Source organism: Erythranthe guttata, chromosome 9 (genome assembly GCF_056151865.1).
Source record: "Erythranthe guttata isolate IM_541 chromosome 9, IM_541, whole genome shotgun sequence".
In the NCBI taxonomy this organism is placed as follows: Eukaryota; Viridiplantae; Streptophyta; class Magnoliopsida; order Lamiales; family Phrymaceae; genus Erythranthe; species Erythranthe guttata.
In genome coordinates this window covers 494,633-513,924 of record NC_142541.1, presented here as the reverse complement: position 1 = coordinate 513,924, position 19,292 = coordinate 494,633, and the positions used below count along the sequence as shown (strand labels likewise).

At 38.7% G+C, this 19,292-nt stretch overlaps 5 protein-coding genes across 8 annotated transcripts in view; 2 read left to right on the top strand and 3 right to left on the bottom strand.

The window, feature by feature from the left end:
* The window catches only part of LOC148767804 (putative receptor-like protein kinase At5g39000), a 57,999-nt gene extending 52,531 nt beyond the window's left edge, over positions 1 to 5,468 (bottom strand). Inside the window, exons 1-2 of the mRNA XM_088823318.1 lie at positions 5,375 to 5,468; positions 1,766 to 4,345 (exon numbers count right to left, since the gene is read on the bottom strand). Of these exons, the coding sequence (XP_088679444.1) occupies positions 1,766 to 4,345; positions 5,375 to 5,468 (2,674 nt within the window). The remainder of the gene's footprint in view (positions 1 to 1,765; positions 4,346 to 5,374) is intronic.
* LOC105974950 (uncharacterized) overlaps positions 1 to 6,984 on the bottom strand; it is a 48,418-nt gene extending 41,434 nt beyond the window's left edge. For all 4 annotated transcript variants that reach the window (XM_088823384.1, XM_088823385.1, XM_088823387.1 and 1 more), the window contains exon 1: positions 6,360 to 6,984. The gene's annotated coding sequence lies outside the window, so the exon portion shown is untranslated. The remainder of the gene's footprint in view (positions 1 to 6,359) is intronic.
* A 691-nt stretch (positions 6,985 to 7,675) lies between these two features.
* Positions 7,676 to 11,672, bottom strand: LOC105975033 (putative late blight resistance protein homolog R1A-10). The gene is made up of 2 exons (XM_013000199.2): positions 11,100 to 11,672; positions 7,676 to 10,072 (listed from the first exon to the last, which is right to left on the bottom strand). The coding sequence occupies exons 1-2, from the start codon at positions 11,523 to 11,525 to the stop codon at positions 7,829 to 7,831; spliced, it is 2,670 nt and encodes an 889-aa protein (XP_012855653.2). The 5' UTR covers positions 11,526 to 11,672; the 3' UTR covers positions 7,676 to 7,828.
* A 606-nt stretch (positions 11,673 to 12,278) lies between these two features.
* On the top strand, positions 12,279 to 14,423 carry LOC105975088 (large ribosomal subunit protein eL24). Its single transcript, XM_013000261.2, has 5 exons — positions 12,279 to 12,440; positions 13,331 to 13,406; positions 13,505 to 13,606; positions 13,719 to 13,867; positions 14,057 to 14,423. Exons 1-5 carry the CDS (start codon positions 12,430 to 12,432, stop codon positions 14,205 to 14,207), a joined length of 489 nt encoding a protein of 162 aa, XP_012855715.2. The 5' UTR covers positions 12,279 to 12,429; the 3' UTR covers positions 14,208 to 14,423.
* Positions 14,424 to 15,767: 1,344 nt separating this feature from the next.
* LOC105974970 (ammonium transporter 2 member 3) lies at positions 15,768 to 18,141 on the top strand. Its single transcript, XM_088823317.1, is given in 3 exon segments — positions 15,768 to 16,391; positions 16,904 to 17,288; positions 17,449 to 18,141. Coding segments are annotated over 3 exon segments (1,545 nt in total). The 3' UTR covers positions 17,985 to 18,141.
* Positions 18,142 to 19,292: the final 1,151 nt, after the last annotated feature.

The window sequence follows — 19,292 nt, the reverse complement described above, 5'->3', positions numbered from 1 at the left end:
ATAGCAAAACCCGAACCCGACCCGAACCCGACCCGAGATAACCGGGTACCCGGTTGCCGGGTACCCGGTTATTTCGGGTCGGGTGCGGGTAATTTTTTTTTTGCAAAAAACCCGAATAACCCGACCCGAATAACCCGAATAACCCGACCCGACCCGAATGCCCACCCCTACCTGGAGTCCAATGCTAGTGCTATAGAAGTGCTATAGAAGCATCTTTAAGCTTAAACCTTGAGTGAGAGCTTTACTACGTTCAAAACCTATGCATGTATTAGAACTAAATAAGATTCCAAATAGTAATATAGCCATATTACCATCTACTATATGACAGCCAATTTCTTAAACATATACTATGAATTGCTTCTCGCGGCACTTTATTCAAATAATCATTGCGATCGTCGTACTTATCCGAATGACCTAAACGATATATAAAGTTAAAGATAACATCTGTATCTACAAGTCTACTGAGGACATTAATCCCAAATTAACAACATAACCCGTCAATAACAATCCCGAAAGATGAACACATAAACCTGCCAGATTTTGGGATAATTTCGTTTGCTGTCACAGTTTCTTTGGAAAATCATAACAAATCGTACGGTTATCCAAATTGTCCAAATAATACATCAAATGAAACCTGGAAGTTTAATCTACAAGTTTCATGAAGGCACATAGCCCAAGTTATGATCCCAACATATCGAAAACAGTCCCCCAAGAAGATACTCAAAACTGCCATGTTTCCGGCAGATTACTGTCATCGGATTCGGACCTCTAAAACATGCATATTACATACTCTAATTCGATACAACTGAACACTTACTTATAGTTTACGATGTCCTCTACGAGTTTTCTGAAGAAACTGATTCCAAATTCGCATTCCAAACCATTTGATTTCGGCCCCGAAAACAGGTGCGGCAACAGATTTTATTTCCCCAAAATCCCAGCGGGCTGGCTGACTTCTCCTCGAACTCCGGCAACCACCGGCGGTGCAAGCCATCTAGCTTCACCACCAATAGAAAGATAATATCGTAAGGTTTCTAATGATGTGACCTGATCGTCGAGATTCCACCTTTAAGGCCTCCGCTCAATTAATTCTTTGAAGGACCAACCACTGAAATTCTGGTTCTGGACGGCTCGTCTTCTTCGACCCTTTCCGACCACCACCATCGATGTGAAGCTGACATCTTATTGTTTATACCAGTGCCTCTGAATTCTCGAAACTTTGTTCATGAAACGTTGCAACACTTTTGAAGAATCAATTTGGGCTTTTCCTTCTTTCATCTCTCAATTCTTCAACATAAACTTGATTACATCAAACCCTCACTTAGAAACTCAATATCTCCGATCAATTTATGTGATTCCAGCCAAGACTCCGCAGAGAGAATGGCAGAGATAGAGAAAACAACATAAGCAAGAGAGAGAGTGAAGAGAGGAAGATAGAGAGAGAGAGAGACGGTGAGAGGGTGAGAGAAGAAGAAACATGGCTGCCAAAGGAGTATTGTGAATTGACGATATACACGTCAATTCCTATCTCAACTATAAATTATGAAAATTGGCTATAAGGCCAAATTGTTTTCTTAATTACCAAATAGATGCCATAATTTTAGATAATTACAATTTCTACACTTGCCATCAAATTCAAAATATATATAATTCCATATCGACACATATCAACTAAATAAATTCAATTATCCCCAGACTTAAACAACTTACATATTTACGGGGTGTTACAGTCTTTCAAATATGTAGTTGCGATTAAAAATGGTACCTGATGAAAGCATTTCCTTTTTACCAGATGGTTTAGATTGGTTCCAAAATGATGCATTCCACGGCCAAAATCGTGATGGTTTATTTGTTGTGGATTTTCTACCTTCCTTTCTTCCAGATGGAGGCTCAACATCAACATTTTTGCTATTAGTTTTCTCTTTCGAAGAGGGTGTATGATTTACTACGTCGGTGGAGGCCATTGTGGGTTTCCCAGTGCTATCTGATAAGTTAGTTCTGTCATCAAATAGATGTACTGATTTGTCTGTTGTGGCTTTGCCCCCTTGTCTTCTTCCAAACAAAGGGTCGGCATTAACCACTTCTCCATTAGAACTTTGCTCTTTCGGAAAGAGTGTAGTATTATGCACATTGGAGGCCACTGATGGATGGGAATCATCCACATCACTTGTTATCCCATTAGGTACCGACGATTTCGAGGTCTCCTGTTGCTCAAGTGCAAACTCAAGTTGTCTCACAACTTGAACCATTGTTAACCGTGTCCTTGGTTCATCGTGCAAGCAACTTTCAGCAACCCCCACAAACGCCTTCAAGCTATCTTTTAAGATTTCGCCCCTCATATTTAAAGCTATAATCTGGTCAGCATTTCCATTACTAATCTTTTCTCGAGCCCACTTGGTCAGTATTCGCTCATCCTCAGCAGCCTTTGGGTCCACCGCGGGTCTACCACTCAATACTTCCAGCAACATCACCCCAAAGGCATATGTATCACTTTTCATGGTCAGTTTACCGGTACTAAAATAATTCGGGTCGAAATACCCAAACGTGCCCTTCACTTTCGTGCTGACGTGACTCTGTTGCAACTTACTTGTGCTTAAATATTTAGCCAGGCCAAAATCGGACACCTTAGCTACGAAGTTTTCGTCAAGAAGGATATTTGAAGCCTTTACATCACGATGTATGAGTGAGTGGCCAGTGTGAAGATAGTCTAGCCCTCGACCAGCTCCAATGCATATAGTAAGACGTTGCTTCCACGTGAGAGAAAGATGGTCTTTGCCCTTCCTTGACATTTTGTAGAGATGGTCAGCTAGTGTACCACATGCCATGTACTCATAAACAAGAATCATTTCACCATGCTCATCGCAGTACCCAATTAGAGAGACTAGATTAACATGTCTTAGCTCGGTTAGTGTTTCGATCTCTGTCAAAAACTCACGTGCCCCTTGATGGGATTCTAATTTTTGTCGCTTTATGGCGACAGTCTTTCTCTCATTATCAATGAGGCCTTTGTAAACTCTACCAAATCCACCACTTCCAATAAGATGCGATTCACTGAAATCTTCAGTTGCTAACTGTAATTCATCTAGTGAAAACCGGCGACAAAGTCGTTTTGCCCTGGCCGATGGCTTGTTTTCCTCCTCTGTACCAATAGCTTCCCGAAATTGTCGAGATGTATACACAATGGTGTTCACTGCAACAAGTAGTGTTATCGCTGCAGTTGCAATCATGTTTCCGTGACCAAGAATATGATGAAAATTTTGGTACGATGAATCATGCGAAGAAGGCAAGGGATTTGGACTGGCAAGACTATTGTCGGGGTTGCTCAACTTTATTATTTCAAATCCTTGAAGTGGTCCATGTCCATTCATGAACTCATCATTTGATTGCAGACAAATCAAGAGATCGTGTTTACCCTCTTCTTTGTGCCCTTTCATCATCACCATGTAGTCCTTATACCAGGGGTCGCTATTTTCATCAATATCGGCTATCCTTTCATTAATGCTAACTGTAAAAATAACACCACCAATCTTGGCCAACTTGAATCCTAACTCTGAGAAATGAAGTCTGACCAGATACCTGAATCCCACATCCACGGATACTTTCCAGGTAATACTGTTGATCTTGCTTGCTTTCTTCTTTGAAATGGTTTCCCGCATCCCAAACATGTCACTGATACTACCACCAGATAAAACAGAATCATGTTTAATATTTACCCTGCGGATTATTTCGAGTGCAGTCCCGTTGTCAACATAGACCAGAGACTTCCCAACCATTTGGACTCCAATATCTCCTTCGTGGAAGTATGCAAGATCGGGAGGCACTGAGATAACCTCAATGCCATTTATGAAAGCATATGTGTTTAATGATTCACTACTTGAAGGAGAGAAAACTATGTTCAACTGTTCATTTTCTTCTATGTTCACGCAAAATTCTTTAACAAAAGAATTCACACCAAGAGCATTAGCAGCAAGGGAAGCACTAAAATTGCTTAGCAGGGTGAAAGCCCCGGCTTCAACATCGAATAAGTCCTTTAACTTTTTGAAGCCTTTATAAGGAACGGGATTAAAGTGAAGGCGGAGAATTTTCTCACCCGGATTTACTTGAAATGCATAGGAGAAACGGGAACGAGAGAATCGACCCGTTTTGTAGGGAACCGGATCATCAGCAGAGATCAACTTATGAGTCACACTTGATGCGGTTGATGAGCCCTTTATTTGAAGCAATGAAGATAATTTTGGCTGTGCATCTCCATGCCATTTCTTGCCGTCTCGTGCCGCAGAGGTGCCACGCGAGCCACAACTAAGTGAAACATCGCCTGTTAAGTGAGTGGGATTGTTAGCAGCGGCTGTGGATTTGTTGAATAAACACAAAAATAGCAAGATAATCGAAAATGGAAACAGGTTCATGCTTCAAGATGTACTCTGTTGTAAACCAAGAAGAATGATCTGCTATGACTTTCTTATCCCAATATTACTTCTCCACTATAATAATAGTTTAAGGCAATTTGCTGTTGATGCAGCTTTCTGTTCATTTTTCTATTTCAATCATGGTTAGAACCATTCTCCATTATTGCTTGGTCTCTGGTTGACAATATTCCTGCTTTTTTCAAGGTTTCATTTTATACTCATTGATCAGAGGTTTTGATTAATATGATCCTCTTAAAATATATGAAATTGAACAGATTTAAGAATGCTTGAATATTAAAGGCGTACTGTACTGATTTTCCTCCGAAGTTTGAACGTAATCGCTCAGAAATTTCCAAGAAATGTTGATAACATGAGCTATAGGAAAAAAAGTAGTTACAGACTAATTAATGAAAACAAATCTTCATAGTATTTGATTATTGATAATGTCACTTTTTTCCCCTTACTACAAGAAACATTTATGTAGAAGGTATCTTCTAATTATTTCCACAACCATTAGATTCTTATCACTTATGTAGTATAGAAATGGGGATATTATAGTAATGAACCACGGTTAGCTTCAGTTGAAGAGTTCTTAACACGAAAATAAGGCTATGCTAATCAGTTTAAACTGATTATCATCGTATTAATATTTTTGCTAATTATGCACAATAATTACTATCTTTTTTCAACTTAAAAATTAAAATTCTAAGGATTGAGAGGGCAGTTACTTATGGTGATAAGGAAAAAAAGAAATCAACCTTTGGCCCAAAAACTGTTCATCACCCTAACGTAATTGGATCCCAAATCTCGCATAATCCAGATTAATACTTCCAATCAAGAAACTAAAATCAATTAACGCATAATACATACCTCAAGTAAAATCAATGTCCATCCATGAATTCATCATCCGATTGGCAGCAAATCATGAGACCTCGCTTACCCTCTTCTTTGTGCCCTTTCATCATCACCATCTAGTCCCTGTACCAAGGGGATGCCATCTGCATCGATATTAGTATCGGCAATCATTTCATTTATGCGAACGGCAAAAATTAACGCCGCCATTCTTGGCTATATTTACTCATAGCCCGGAGAACTGAAGCCTGACAAAGTATTTAAATCCCACATCCACAGATATTGTCCAGGTAATATTGTTGATCTTGCTTCCTTTCCGCTTAGTACCACCAGACATTAATAGAATCGTGTCATGAACACTACCAGCAGACAAAACAGAATCGTGTTTATATTTACCCTGTCGATTATTTCAAGCAAGAGTAAGAAAGACCGGCGGCACTGAGATAATCTCGATTCCATTTATGAAAGCATACATGTCTAACGTTTCACTACTTTAAGAAGAGAAAACAATGACCAACTGTTCGTTATCTTGTACATTAAACAGAACTCCTTCACAAAATAATTCACACCAAGAGCATTATTGTCATTCTTGTACTTATAACTCTCTAAATAAAAGACTGCACTAGCTGCTGAGCAAGTGTCGAGTGAACAAAGAAATAGAAAGAGAACGGGAAATCGACACAGATTCATGCTTCGAACTCTGTCCTGTTGTAAACCAGAACTGAAGAATAGTCTGAGCAATAGATTATTAACAATTTCAACTTGTTTAAGTGGAGATATTTTCTCTAGTTATCTTCTACTCTGTAAAAAAAATGAGATTGTATGGTAATATTTCACAATTAGTGAAGATTAAGAGCCTTTTAACATAGAGATTAATGCTTTGCTTATCAGTTGAGTGCAGATTATGGTAAAGAATCAGAAAGTGTTTTGAAATGTAAAAAACAAACAATTTGAAATTGTTCATCATCTTAACGTAATTGGATCCCAAATCTCACATAATCCAGATTAATTTCTAAAATTAAAAAATCGATTAATACATTAATATCTACTGAAGTCAAACCTTTCGTTGAAAAAAAAAGGAAGACTCAAGTCAGAACCTACATTAGAAATGCCTTCTTTTTCTACGCCGCCGTGGCCTCATCAGGCGCCGCCCCTTCCGACGTTTCCGGTGGCAGAGAAACCCTTGCTCTTGTCATATAAAACTTTCACCTTCGCCCTCACAGCCCTAACCTCTTTGGCGACGCTAATTAGCTTCATAGGGCCAGCAAAAGCGAAAACGAAGAAATTCCGAGCCCTATTCTCCGCAGCCAAATTCGAAAACGCGGCGATCACAGCTTCAGCTTCGCACACCACGCCCTGGATCTGCGCCGCGAACTCTTCAAGCGCGCCGTCGGATTTCTTCGCTGAGTCGGCGAGGAACGCTTTGAAGAGGAGGATATCGTTCTCCAGGATCTGAACTTGATTCTCTGCGTCGCGAACCAAGCGGCCATTTTGCACCAGAACACGCTTCAGATTTTCGAGCACGTACAAAACTGCCAACGATTTAGCCGGATTTGTGAGGTTGTTCGCCGGCGTGCGCGAGCGCGTGAACAAGTAGACGCCGGTTAGGGTTACAAGTTTCAGGGCGAAGAGTAGCTGCTGCTTCATAGCTGACCTGTAATTTTGAGTCTTCAATCTTCATAGAGGTTTTAGCCGGCAGGGGAAGTTTTTATTTATTGGTTAATTAATTTTTTCATCTCTTTATTTTATTTTGAAAGTTTTAAATTGTACAACCACCCCTGAGGTATGTCACATTACGAAAATCCCCTCTAATGTTTGAATAATTACAAATACCCATCGACTATGAATTTTTTTACACGTTCACCCTTATGGTAAACGTCTTATGGTGTCATATTCAACGTAATATTCTAGATTTTGTGGAATGTTCTCTAGTTTGTAGTCATTTTGTGCAAAAATGCAGTTTTTGATGCACCACAATCTGATATATACAAGCTAGAAAATACATTTTGTGATCATTTTGCTTCAAAATGTGAAGCTCGAATTAGGAGTTTATTTAAAAATTATATAAATATAATTAGGAGTCCATGTAAAAGGACTTTATTGCAAAACATCTTGCATTATTTTAAATTGCTAAAAAAGTCATCATGTTATTTATATTAAGCATAAACTCCCAGTGTAGTGTTGATGAGATTTTTAGGGTCTGTTTGAATTTAATTGTTCAATCACAGGGGCCTTTTCTGAATTAAGATAAACACAAGGGTGCACAAGATAATAAATCCCATATAATTTTTCTTCACTAAGAAAATCATTGATATAAAATTTGCAGTTTCACCATCCCTGAAGATCCTTGGAGTGGGTGGAGAAGTGAGAGAGTTAACTCACTGAGCCAACTCACTGAGTTACAGCTCTAAAGAAAATTTGTTTCTTGTAAAAGCTTGAAATAAACCAAAGTAGATTTGCCAAATTTGCTACGAAGTACAAATACAAAATGAAAATCAAGCACAAGAATATTAATGAAAATGATTTCGACTTACACACGTGGCACCTAGAATCCGAAATGTACGATAATCTCATTGCTCATCGGGAGGAAAAACGGTGAGCTTGAACGCGCACGTAGTGCTAGTTTCCTCCGCTTGCTTCCTACTTCTCGCTTCTTGAATCTTCTTAGCCGGTGCAGCCGCAAATTTCGAACGGTACAAGTCCAAAAGCTGGAGGGTCGGTATATCGGCCAAGCCGATCGGAACCTCTTGAAGCTCCTCACAGTAGTGCAGCTCAAGCCGTCTAAGCCGAGGGAAGTGATGCCCCGACGCCACCCAAACGACCAAATCGGTCCGTCCAATATGCAACACCTCGAGGCATCTGAACCCTCCGTCTGCCGCCACCCAACTCTTCCCCACAAACGCCTTCTCCTTCAACTTCAGCACCTCGAGATTCTCGAGCAGTCCTATGATCGACATGTGGCACCAGTCGAGGAAAGTGTCGGCCAACGTTAGGCTCCTCAGTTTCGGCGGGAATTTGTACGGTTGAGGTAGGCCCCGCAGTTGACCCTCCGACGGCGGATTAGGGAAGACGTCGTTTAGCAGCTTTAGCTTCTCGAGATTGCCCAATTTTCCTAAACTGTCGAATGATCCGATCTTGCCATCGATGAGCGAGGCGAGCCGCCCGCGAATGCCGAGCCTCTTCAAATTGCGGGCCCGGTCGAAAACTTCTTCGGTGCAGCTTTGGGGAGAGATCGTTCCGAGTGTTTGGAGCTTCTCGCCTTCTTTGCTGCTCTTGCCCGTCTTGGGCAGAATAGCCGACGCGTTCGTCTTTAGATGCCTTAATTGGATCATCTTCCAAATATCGGCTTTGATTTCGAGGGTGCGAGAAGTCGTGTCGACGACTAGGGTTTGTATGTTCCACAGCTTGGAGAACGCCGCCGGAAGAATGGACAAGTTGAAGGAAAGCGTGACGTACCTCAAATGAACCAATTGGTACATGTCGCTATGGATTTTCGTGAACTTGATCGGCTTCACATCCAACACTCGGAGAAGTTTGAACGCCGCGGGAATCGCCGAACTGCTGTCTGTCGGTAGAGTGACTTCTTCCTTGGAGAAACAGACGAAAGATCGAACACGAGGACCATACGGTTTCCGAGAGAGGAATTTCAAGACGTCGGAGTGGATACACAGACGCCGATACTTATGTACGTTGGAAACCGGAGGATCGAAGATTCCCTCGCTCGACTTCTTCATTTCTTGGAGGAAATTCTCTCGTTCGTTACCCGCTTCGGTTCGGCAGAAATCGCGAAGCATATCGTGAATGCGGCACGTTTTGACCCTACCGTCGGGCTTAATCTTGTCGATCCGGACTAAGTTCCGGTTTATAAGATCGTCTAAATAGCTCTCGGCGGTTTCCTCTAATGCCATTCCGGTTTTCTGTTGTATGAATCCTTCGGCAATCCACATGCGGATCAATTTCCAAACGGGGATCTCGAAATCTTCGGGGAACATTCCTAAGTAAAGAAAGCACGCCCGCAAATGATACGGCAATTTATCGTAACTCAACGCTATGATCTTCTCCATGCGCCTTTCGGGGTCCTCGTTAAGATACGTGCTCACGCTTTCGGACACTTTCGTCCACGCGTTCTTCTTCGCGATCATTTCATTGGACGATGAAAACTTTTTGACAAGAATGCCCCCGATGACAACTACCGCTAGCGGCAGCCCGTCGCACTGCTCCGCTATTAGTTTCCCGAGGACTACCAATTCTGTCGGGCACTCGGGCTTGCCGAAAACCTCGAGCTGGAGCAGTAGCCAACTCTCCGCATGAGTAAAGAAACGTAATTTATGGGGGGGTCTAATGCGATTCGCGCACCACGCGACTTCCTCGTGGCGACTAGTGATCAAGATTTTGCCCAAATTGTTGCTTTTTGGGAGGGCGATTTGGAGTTTATTCCAATCCTCGGATGTCCACACGTCGTCCATGACAATCAAGAATTTGCCTCTCGCTAGATTGTCGTCTACGAGCTTGGCTAGCTCTTGATCACTTTTCCGATAGATATCGTCGCTAAGCCTCGTGAACTCCCTCAAAATGGAGAGGAAGACGTCTTTTTTCGTGAAATCTTGGGAAACGTAAACCCATATACGCGTGGGGAATTCGTATTGGATTGCCGGATCGCGGAAGATCTTCCCCGCTAGCGTTGTCTTGCCTAAGCCAGGCATGCCGATGATCGATATGACGTCAAGCTGCTTAGTTTCTTCGGTGAGGTATCCGATTATCTTTAAGGCCTCGTCTTCGAATCCCACCACATTGTCTTGTCTTACCAAGGGAGCCTGCAGTTTGACATTTTTTTTTTACGGTAAAATTAGTAAGAGTTCAAAAAATCAAAATAATCGAATCGAAGAAAAAAAGAGAGATAAATAGTAAGGAGTTCAGTTTACTCCCACACATAAATAAAAAAAAAAATCTCTCTCTATTCATATTCTCTCTAACTTCTCTCTATGATGATTTTATCCAAGTCACTCAAAATTCGTTAATTTTTCACGTGAACAATCATAAAAAAGGAGTTCAGTTTTATTTAGTATTTATTCAATTTCATTATGCCTTTTTTATTATTCAAATTCATGTCGGTTCGAATTTTTTCCATAAATTCCAACTTTATTTTAGTTTGAACATGTAGAGATTTTTCTCAAATTCGAACTTGAAATGCTAGGGACGTTATTAGCGTGTGACTTTGTGAAAAAAGTTAGCGGAAAAAAAAGAAGGGTGGAGAAGGAGAAGAGAAGAGATTTTAGAGAGAGAAATATTTCGAGTTGTGTGCATGATTTGGTGAAATTAGTGTGGGATTTAACATTCGAATAATAGTAATGTGTTATATAAGTTCAATTTGTGATATCTACAAATGGCGATTAACTAAAGTCAACTCTGAACTCTGAAGTCTTGCCCAAAATTATCATGAGTTCAATTTCAAGATCCGAAATTTAACATGAAAGTCAACGCTAAGTGTTTGCCGGAAATATCAGCAGTTCAATTCCAAGATCCCTAATTCAAGAACTACAAAGTCAACTCTGAAGTTAAAGTCAACGACTATGAACTCTGAATTCTTGCCCAAAATTATCATGAGTTCAATTAATTCAAGATCCCAAATTTAACATAAAAGTCAACTCTAAGTCTTGCCAGAAATATCAGCAGTTCAACTCCAAAATCCCTAATTCAAGATCTTACTACAAAGTCAACTCTGAAGACTTAGCCAAACATATAATCAATGTCAATTTCAAAATCCCTAATTTTAACACATCAACACAAAATCAGCATAAATCAAGAGAGAGAGAGAGAGAGAGAGAGAGAGAGAGAATTGACCTCAGATTCTTCGGGACCACCGTCTCCGACGGTGAGGCTAGCGAAGTCAATACGGCTCTTGCCGCCGTAGATATCAGTGACCTTACCACCGACGGATTCGACATCTTTGGCGATGCCGAGGAGCTTGACGGGGGTCTGAAAAGCTCGGAGGAAGTAGTTCTTGGACTTGCTCTCGGCGGCCTGAGTGACGAATGCGTCGATGACGTCCTCCGCCTCGTAGACGACGTCGCGTATCTGGCGGACGAGCTCCCGGAGGCTGTCGTCCTTCCGCCGCTTCTTGGTGGAGTCCTTCAGGAACGCTTTGAAGAGGCGGAGATCCTTCTCCAGCTTCTCCACCTGGTTTTTCGCGTCGCTGATCAGATGCGCGTGGTACAGGAGTAGCTGCTGAAGATTTTCAAGCAGGAACTCCACTGCTGCATCCGCCATTTCACCTCTCTCTCTCTCTCTCTAGAACTCCTCACTCTCTCTCTCTAGAAATGTAATGTGTGATCAAGAATAGTCAGCCATTGCTGCTGAAGGACTGAAAAGAAATCGATTCTTTCTTTAGTGATGTGAAGCGGGGGGGGCACATGCAATTATTTCAGGCTGGTGGGTCCCACCATTAATAATAATATTTGGAAGCAAAATTACAAATAAGTTATTGTTGAAGAAAAAATGTCTGGATTGACCCCAAATAAAATTCGATTTTTTAAAAGTTGCACGGTTATTTACCGAAATAAATCTTATATTCAGTTTAGTTAACGGTATGAAATGTTGGCGTATCGAAATTTCGGTTCGGTTTTATCGATTTAACATCTCTTAATTTAACTCTGGAAGGGTATTTGACTATTTTTGGTTCGATTTTCCCTCAAATTTGCAGCGATTTCACATTTGGTCTTCCATATTTACAAAAAATGCATGTGGTCTCTCATGTTTCAAAAATTCAACACTTTCAGTCATTTCTGTCAATTTTTCGTATCATCACCTTAACTGACGGACTAACGGTAATTTGACGGAAATGACCAAAAGTATTTAATTATTGAAATATGATTACATGAGGGACCAAATGTGTTTTTTTGTAAACATAAGTGACCAAATGTGAAATTGGTGCAAACTTGAGGTGCCTAAACTGTAATTTTCCCATTTTTCAATTGTCGAAGTTGGGTCTTATTGGGCTTATTTATCTGGACTAGTTTAATTGGGTAAAAACATTAAACTCTTTTCAAATCAAATGGGCTTATCGAAGCATATAAAATCGTGTCTGAAATTGATCTGGAATTAGGGTTTTGGTAACGGGCAAAGAGGAAGCGCGGCGAAGGGAAGGGAAGAGAAGAGAAGAAGACCAACAGCCATGGTTCTCAAGTAACTCCCTCACTCTTATCAAAATCAAAATGATGCTGTTATTACATTTTGTGAAATGTTTATGATTTGGATGAATAAGTTGTTTCGCACTTTTAATTTCGTTTACCGATGATGTTTTTCTGAGTTTCATGTGATTCAATTTCTGTTGTTCTATCTTAATCCTATAATTTTCAGCTGATAATAGTTATTGTTAGCAACTGAATACCCAAAAGACCAGCATTTTACGTTCTGATGCTGAATGAATCATTTTTTTTTTGGGTGTTGGGAGCTTGGAATTAGCGAAGCTGTTATGTATTATTTGAATTCTTGTTTTGAAAGCATTTGATTTGCAAAGAAAATGGCGTTGATTCTGTTTATTTAAACAATATTATAGCTGTATTGAGAGTTGAGAAGCATCGAATCGTTATGGGGTCTTACTATTTTATTCGATGTGTTTCGAAAGAATTTTTGGATTCATTAGTAGTTTGCTTCAGCTTTTGTTTCGGTCTAGGTTAATTTGTTCGTGCATCCAACGTTGTCTGTGTAGAAACCTCGGTTATCATTAGAGAAGGCTTATATCAGTAGAGAGTGAAGAATCATCGAATGGTTATGGGGATTTACCATTCTATTTGATGTGTTTCGAATGAATTTTTCGACTCATTAGTAGTTTGTGTCGGCTTTTGTTTTGGTCTAGGTTAATTTGTTCTTGCATCCAATGTTGTCTATGTAAAAACATTGGATATCATTAGAGACGGCTTATAGCAGTATCGGAAACTGTGTTTATGCTGTTTCAAACAATGCTCGTCTATTATCCGACCTGATTTGGGCAATGACTCTTTAAATATTTAACCCTCTTGTTTATATTAATTGCAACAATAATTATTTGCTAAGTATCGATATTTGGTTATCAGGACGGAGCTTTGCCGTTTTAGCGGACACAAGATATACCCCGGAAGAGGAATAAGGTTTATTCGCTCGGACTCCCAGGTAGGTTTAACGAAAGTGGTTTAACGCAGTTTTTATTTTACAATATCTTTGCTTTATGTTTCTAAGAATATTAATTATTAATGTTTTTATATATATAGGTTTTCCTCTTCGTTAACTCGAAATGCAAGAGGTATTTCCACAACCGTCTGAGGCCTGCAAAGCTTACCTGGACTACCATGTACCGAAAACAACACAAGAAGGTAAATACGAAATTCTTGATAATTCCTCTCGTTTATCTAATTTCTTTTTTTTTTATGATCCCCTTTCTTGAATAATGATTTTGTTTCGTTTCTACTTTTGATAATCCAATAGGATGCTGCTGCTGAAGCAGTGAAGAAGAGGCGAAGGGCTACGAAGAAGCCGTACTCAAGGTCCATTGTCGGTGCCACTTTGGAAGTCATTCAGAAGAGAAGAGCTGAAAAGCCAGAGGTTCGCGATGCTGCTCGCGAAGCTGCTTTACGGTACGTTCATACATCTATCTATAGATCAAAATGTTTTAGGCCTCGTTTGGTTCCATGATTAACTAAGTAACTAATCCTATCCTGGCAACCAAACGAGGCTTTGGATGATATAATCTAAAGAATGCTCCCAAACAACATCGTTGTGTATTTGAACCGTGTATTGATGAGTTTCGTTTTGTTATGTATCAGTGAAATCAAGGAGAGAATCAAGAAGACGAAGGACGAGAAGAAAGCTAAAAAGGCGGAAGTGATTTCGAAACAGAAGACTTCAAAGAGTAGCGTGCCGAAGGGTGCCGGTCCAAAGGGTCCCAAGATTGGAGGCGGTGGCGGCAAGCGTTAATTTCCCTTCTCTTTAATCTTTATTTAAATTATTGTCTAATATTTTCTATGGAACATACATATATTGGAGTTGGCATTGGTCAATTCCATTATGTTTTTTTGTATTGATTTTTGGTTGAAGAGGAATTATTGAATTGTTAAAACCAAAAATATGTGCTATGTATTGAATTGTAAAACACTTTTCGTGTTATTAATGTTGGCAAAAATACTTGAATAATTGTATAAGAGCATGTACAATGGACTAGCCAAATAACCCTCTCCAAATAGTGGGCTCCACATGACACATACCCATTTTCATCCACTTTAATTCATCTTTAAAAATGGGTCCCACATTAATCACTCTCCAAATTAAAATTGCTCCATTGTATATTTTGTTGCTATCCAAAATGACTCTCTAAATATTAAAATATAATAAAATATTCACTATTAATATAAAAATTACAAACTTAAATTTTCAATTTTTTTATAAACTTGATTTTCAAGTTGAAATACCTAATTAAATATAGGCATTATAAATTAATGAAATAATTATTTTCTTGGAATGATAAAATTATTTATGTGTAGTAATAAAAAAAAATTCGATTTGTTGTAAAGTAAAATAACCTTAATAAGAAATGGTCATCTATTATAAATAAAAATTTATTTGTTAAATACAATTTAAAGTATTTAAAACTAATTTTGATTATAATAATAAATACATAGAACTCTAAAAAATAAAATATAAAATGATTTATTTAAAAGCCATAAAAGAAACTTCAAAATATTTATTAATGAAATGAATATAAAAAAAACTTAAAAATTAGCTAATAAAAGATAATAAAATACATAATAAAAAATAATAAAATGATTGTAGGTCCACCTTTTAAAGTTAAAGTCCTCCATAACTGTGGCTAGCAAGTTAAAGATTGACCAAATTTAAAGAGTGCTATTGAGTAGTATTTCGTTCCACTGCACCATTTTTACTCTCCAAAATTTGGAGAGTTGGAAAAATGTGACACTATTTCACATTTAAGGAGGCCATTGTACATGCTCTAGTAAGCTAAAAATTAAAGTGAGAATATTTTGCGAAAATTATAGTTTTCACCCCTCAACGAATCATTAATTGAACATTTGATCCTGCATGTTCACAAAAAAATTTATTTGGTCTTTCATGTATTAAAAATTCATCATTTTTAGTCCCTCCCGACAATTTTCCATTAGTAAAATGGAATTAAGCTGACTGCCTTAACTGACGTTGTGAATATGAAAGACCAAATGTGGAATCAGTGCAAATTTGAAATGTTAATTTTCGAAATACTTTCTTTTTTTAACAATTATACAAATTATAGAATATAATTAGCAATTCAATAATACTGCTGGCTAGCATCGATGAATCCTCATTAGATTCCACAGAATTCAAACTGTCATCACCCAAACAGACAAAACAGAATGTTAGAGTATCCTTTCTGTCTAAACAAGAACATAGATTATCCCAATGTTAATTCCTAATCACCGCTATTTATTACATAATCCCACATTACCCCCAAAACTTTCCAAAAAAAATTAAAACAATATTTTTCCAATGAACGGAATTTTACCAAACGGGCTCCGACCCGACGAGGCGTCGCCGGAATGGCTAAACAAAGGAGATAACGGCTGGGAGTTAACGGCGGCAACCATGGTCGGCCTCCAAAGCGTACCGGGCCTCGTAATCCTTTACGGCAGCATGGTGAAGAAGAAATGGGCCGTTAACTCGGCGTTCATGGCTCTCTACGCGTTCGCCTCGGTTCTAATCTGTTGGGTCATGTGGGCCTACCAGATGTCATTCGGGTCGGGTGGGATCCAGATACTCGGGAAGCCCGACCTGTCCACGTCGGAACTCTATCTGCTGGGACGATATAATAATAATACTGATATTGATACTAATAATAATGATTATTATTATATTCCGACGGCGGATTATGTTTTTTATCAGTTTGCTTTTGCGGCAATTACGGTTATTTTACTGGCCGGATCTTTATTGGGGAGGATGAATTTCTACGCGTGGATGATGTTCGTTCCGATGTGGGTGACGGCGTCGTATACGGTGGGGGCGTACACTATTTGGGGGAATGGGTTTTTGAGAAAGTACGAGATTATTGACTACGCGGGGGGTTATGTTATACATCTCTCTTCCGGTGTGGCTGGTTTCACCGCTGCTTATTGGGTAATTATTTAATTATTTATTTAACGACCATAACGCTTTAATGTGTTGCATAGTTAAAGCTCCATAAATTAATACAGTTGGGACTGACAAAATTATATTAATTTAGCGAAATATTAAATATCGAACTGATGATTCAGTACGTTTTTACCGAGTTTGGACCAGAAAAATTTATTAATTAAGCGAGATTATTAATTTATTGAATATTAATTTATTGAGGTTCTACGTAAAATGTTTTTTTTCCTACCCAATTTATTAGAAGGAAAGATAAATTAAAAATTGATGGCTAACAAAGAGAAAAGTTTTTTTGATTTTTTTCTTGAATCTTGACCATTCAAAACTGTCGAGAGATTTAAACGAATCGAGTAAGATTTTCAACTAGCTAATTTAGTTCGAATGAGCTTAATTGATTAGTAGTCGATCAAGAGGTTTTAACGAGTCGAATATGAATAGAGCTCGAGTAGATTACTATTTTACAAAAAACTTTTTATTTCATTTTTCTAATCGATATCGAGTTTCAACTAATCTTCAAGGATTTTGTCGTAACTTTGTTTGCAAAATCATAATTCGGAATTTCGTTTTTTTTCTTTCTTGGGGGTGGTTTTGAAATGCAGGTTGGACCAAGGCATAGACACGACAGGCAACATTTTCCTCCGAACAACATAATTAACATGTTGGGTGGGGCCGGTTTTCTGTGGATGGGCTGGACCGGTTTTAACGGCGGTTCACCGCTAGCGGCAAACGGAATAACGTCGCTCGCGGTGTTAAATACCCACGTTTGCACCGCCACCAGCCTCCTCGTTTGGCTGTCGCTCGATATGGTCGTCTATCTCAAGAGCTCCGTTATTGGTGCCGTTCAGGGCATGATTACTGGCCTCGTTTGCATTACTCCCGGAGCTGGTAATTTCGTACTCTACTAATCGGAACTGAATTCAATTATATTGATCTTAATTTAGAACATTTTAATTTCATTCCGGTTTGGAAAATTTGATTTCGTCCCAAATAATAAAATTAACACGACCACTTTTTCGTTTTTGTGCGCGTGGACTATCTAATAAAGGCATTGTGGACACATGGGCCGCAATGCTAATGGGCATCTTATCGGGCTCGATACCTTGGTACACGATGATGGTTCTCCACAAGAAATCAGCCTTCTTCCAAGAAGTGGACGACACGCTCGGAGTCTTCCACACACATGCGGTGGCCGGTTTATTAGGCGGGCTTCTCTCGGGCCTATTCGCCAAACCGAATCTCCTAGCAATGTTCTACCAAACGAGTACTCACCGGCCGGGCTTTCTCTACGGCATATTCAACGGAGATTTCACTAACGGGCTCCGTCAAATGGGCTACCAAGTTTTGGGGGCCCTTTTTATAACGGTATGGAATGTGGTTGTAACGAGCTTGATATGCATCTTGATAAGCCGTGTGGTTCAGCTTCGAATGGACGAAGATGATTTGGAGATTGGTGACGATGCGGCCCACGGGGAGGAAGCTTACGCACTTTGGGGCGATGGGGTGCGGGACCCACCGCCTCTTAGATTTCGTATGACTCCTAGAATTCCTTCCTTTTGTAGACGCCCTGGCGTGAATCATTGAAGTTCAGTATATTATTGTACGCGAACTATTTATAATTTAGCGTCTATTCATCATTTATTTATGTATAACAACACGTAAACATATCGACATGATTATATGTAAATGTACGGTAAAGTACTTTCACTTGTTGCACATGCATCGTGTGCAACGTTTATTACGACGTGTAAAACAAGTCGATTTTTTCGTTTTCTTCGTTTCTTTTGTAAATTGAATGCATAATTACACATAGTCAATTTTTTTTTTATATTTCTAATATGAGATTGAACAATAAATCAATGGGTAGTTTGAGAAGCAACTTTGGTAGCAAATGAGATAACAAAACGGCGTCACTTTGTACCGTCAGCCATTTGCCCTGAAACTGATTATCAGTCATCATTTGCCCAATCGACAAATTGAATTATTACCTTTTGACCCCAAAAAAGAAAATTGTGTAACCGTCTAGTACTCGAAAAATTTAATTAATATTTTATTTGATTTTTTACGTCATAAATATGGGTTTCACTTTCTCCCATTAATTATTTAATTTTTAAAAAAATATTAAAAAATTGACCAAAATAATTGGCACCACATATAAGATCGATGATGTTTGCAAATCACACTATTCAAGATTTTTGGTACTAATCCACATATATATAAAAAAAATATTAAAATCAAAATGTTATTTATTCTATGAATAATCGAATTATTAAATAATATATTAAGATATTTTTATTTTAAATTTATTTAATATAAAATTAAATTGGCCTCAATTGTTTTCGCCTTGAGACTTTAGAGTTATAAAAAAAATTATTTTGAAGCCCTAAAAGCATATAATTATTTGAGCTATCTTTGATTACACGTACTAAAAGAAACCTTTGATGGATTTGTTGTGTGCACTCTTCAATTTTTTATTAGTCAAAATAGTAATTAAGGCCAAAGGAAAACAAAACATCCAAAAGGAAAAAAAAGGAAATATCAAGTAGTGAAGAAATAAAATTCATCTAAATGGGACCCATTGGATCGGTCAGGCCGGTCCAGTTCAGACAACATTAGTAAAATCAGTTGGTCTATGAGATGTTATAACCGATGAAATACATCGAGTGATTTTAAACCGCAGATCTATACAATTTAATCAACTACTAAAAACACATACACATAAATGTGTATTATTATGTGTAGATCTATGGTTTAAAATCACCCAATGTATTTCACCGGATATAACATGTACGAAACCAAATGAACCCTATGTAAATTAAAAAATGCATCAAAGAGTACCGGCTTTTGATAACATTAATGACACAACGAGTTTTTTTAGCAATTCAAAATAGG

Bases quoted from the DNA above. Each gene is read 5' to 3' on its own strand.
- LOC105975033 (XM_013000199.2), bottom strand. From the start codon at position 11,525: ATGGCGGATGCAGCAGTGGAGTTCCTGCTTGAAAATCTTCAGCAGCTA. The intron at 10,073-11,099 runs GTCAATTCTCTC...GTCAAACTGCAG, and splicing joins GTGGTCCCGAAGAATCTGAG to GCTCCCTTGGTAAGACAAGA.
- LOC105975088 (XM_013000261.2), top strand. The intron at 13,407-13,504 runs GTAGGTTTAACG...TTATATATATAG, and splicing joins TTATTCGCTCGGACTCCCAG to GTTTTCCTCTTCGTTAACTC. The intron at 13,868-14,056 runs GTACGTTCATAC...GTTATGTATCAG, and splicing joins GCTCGCGAAGCTGCTTTACG to TGAAATCAAGGAGAGAATCA.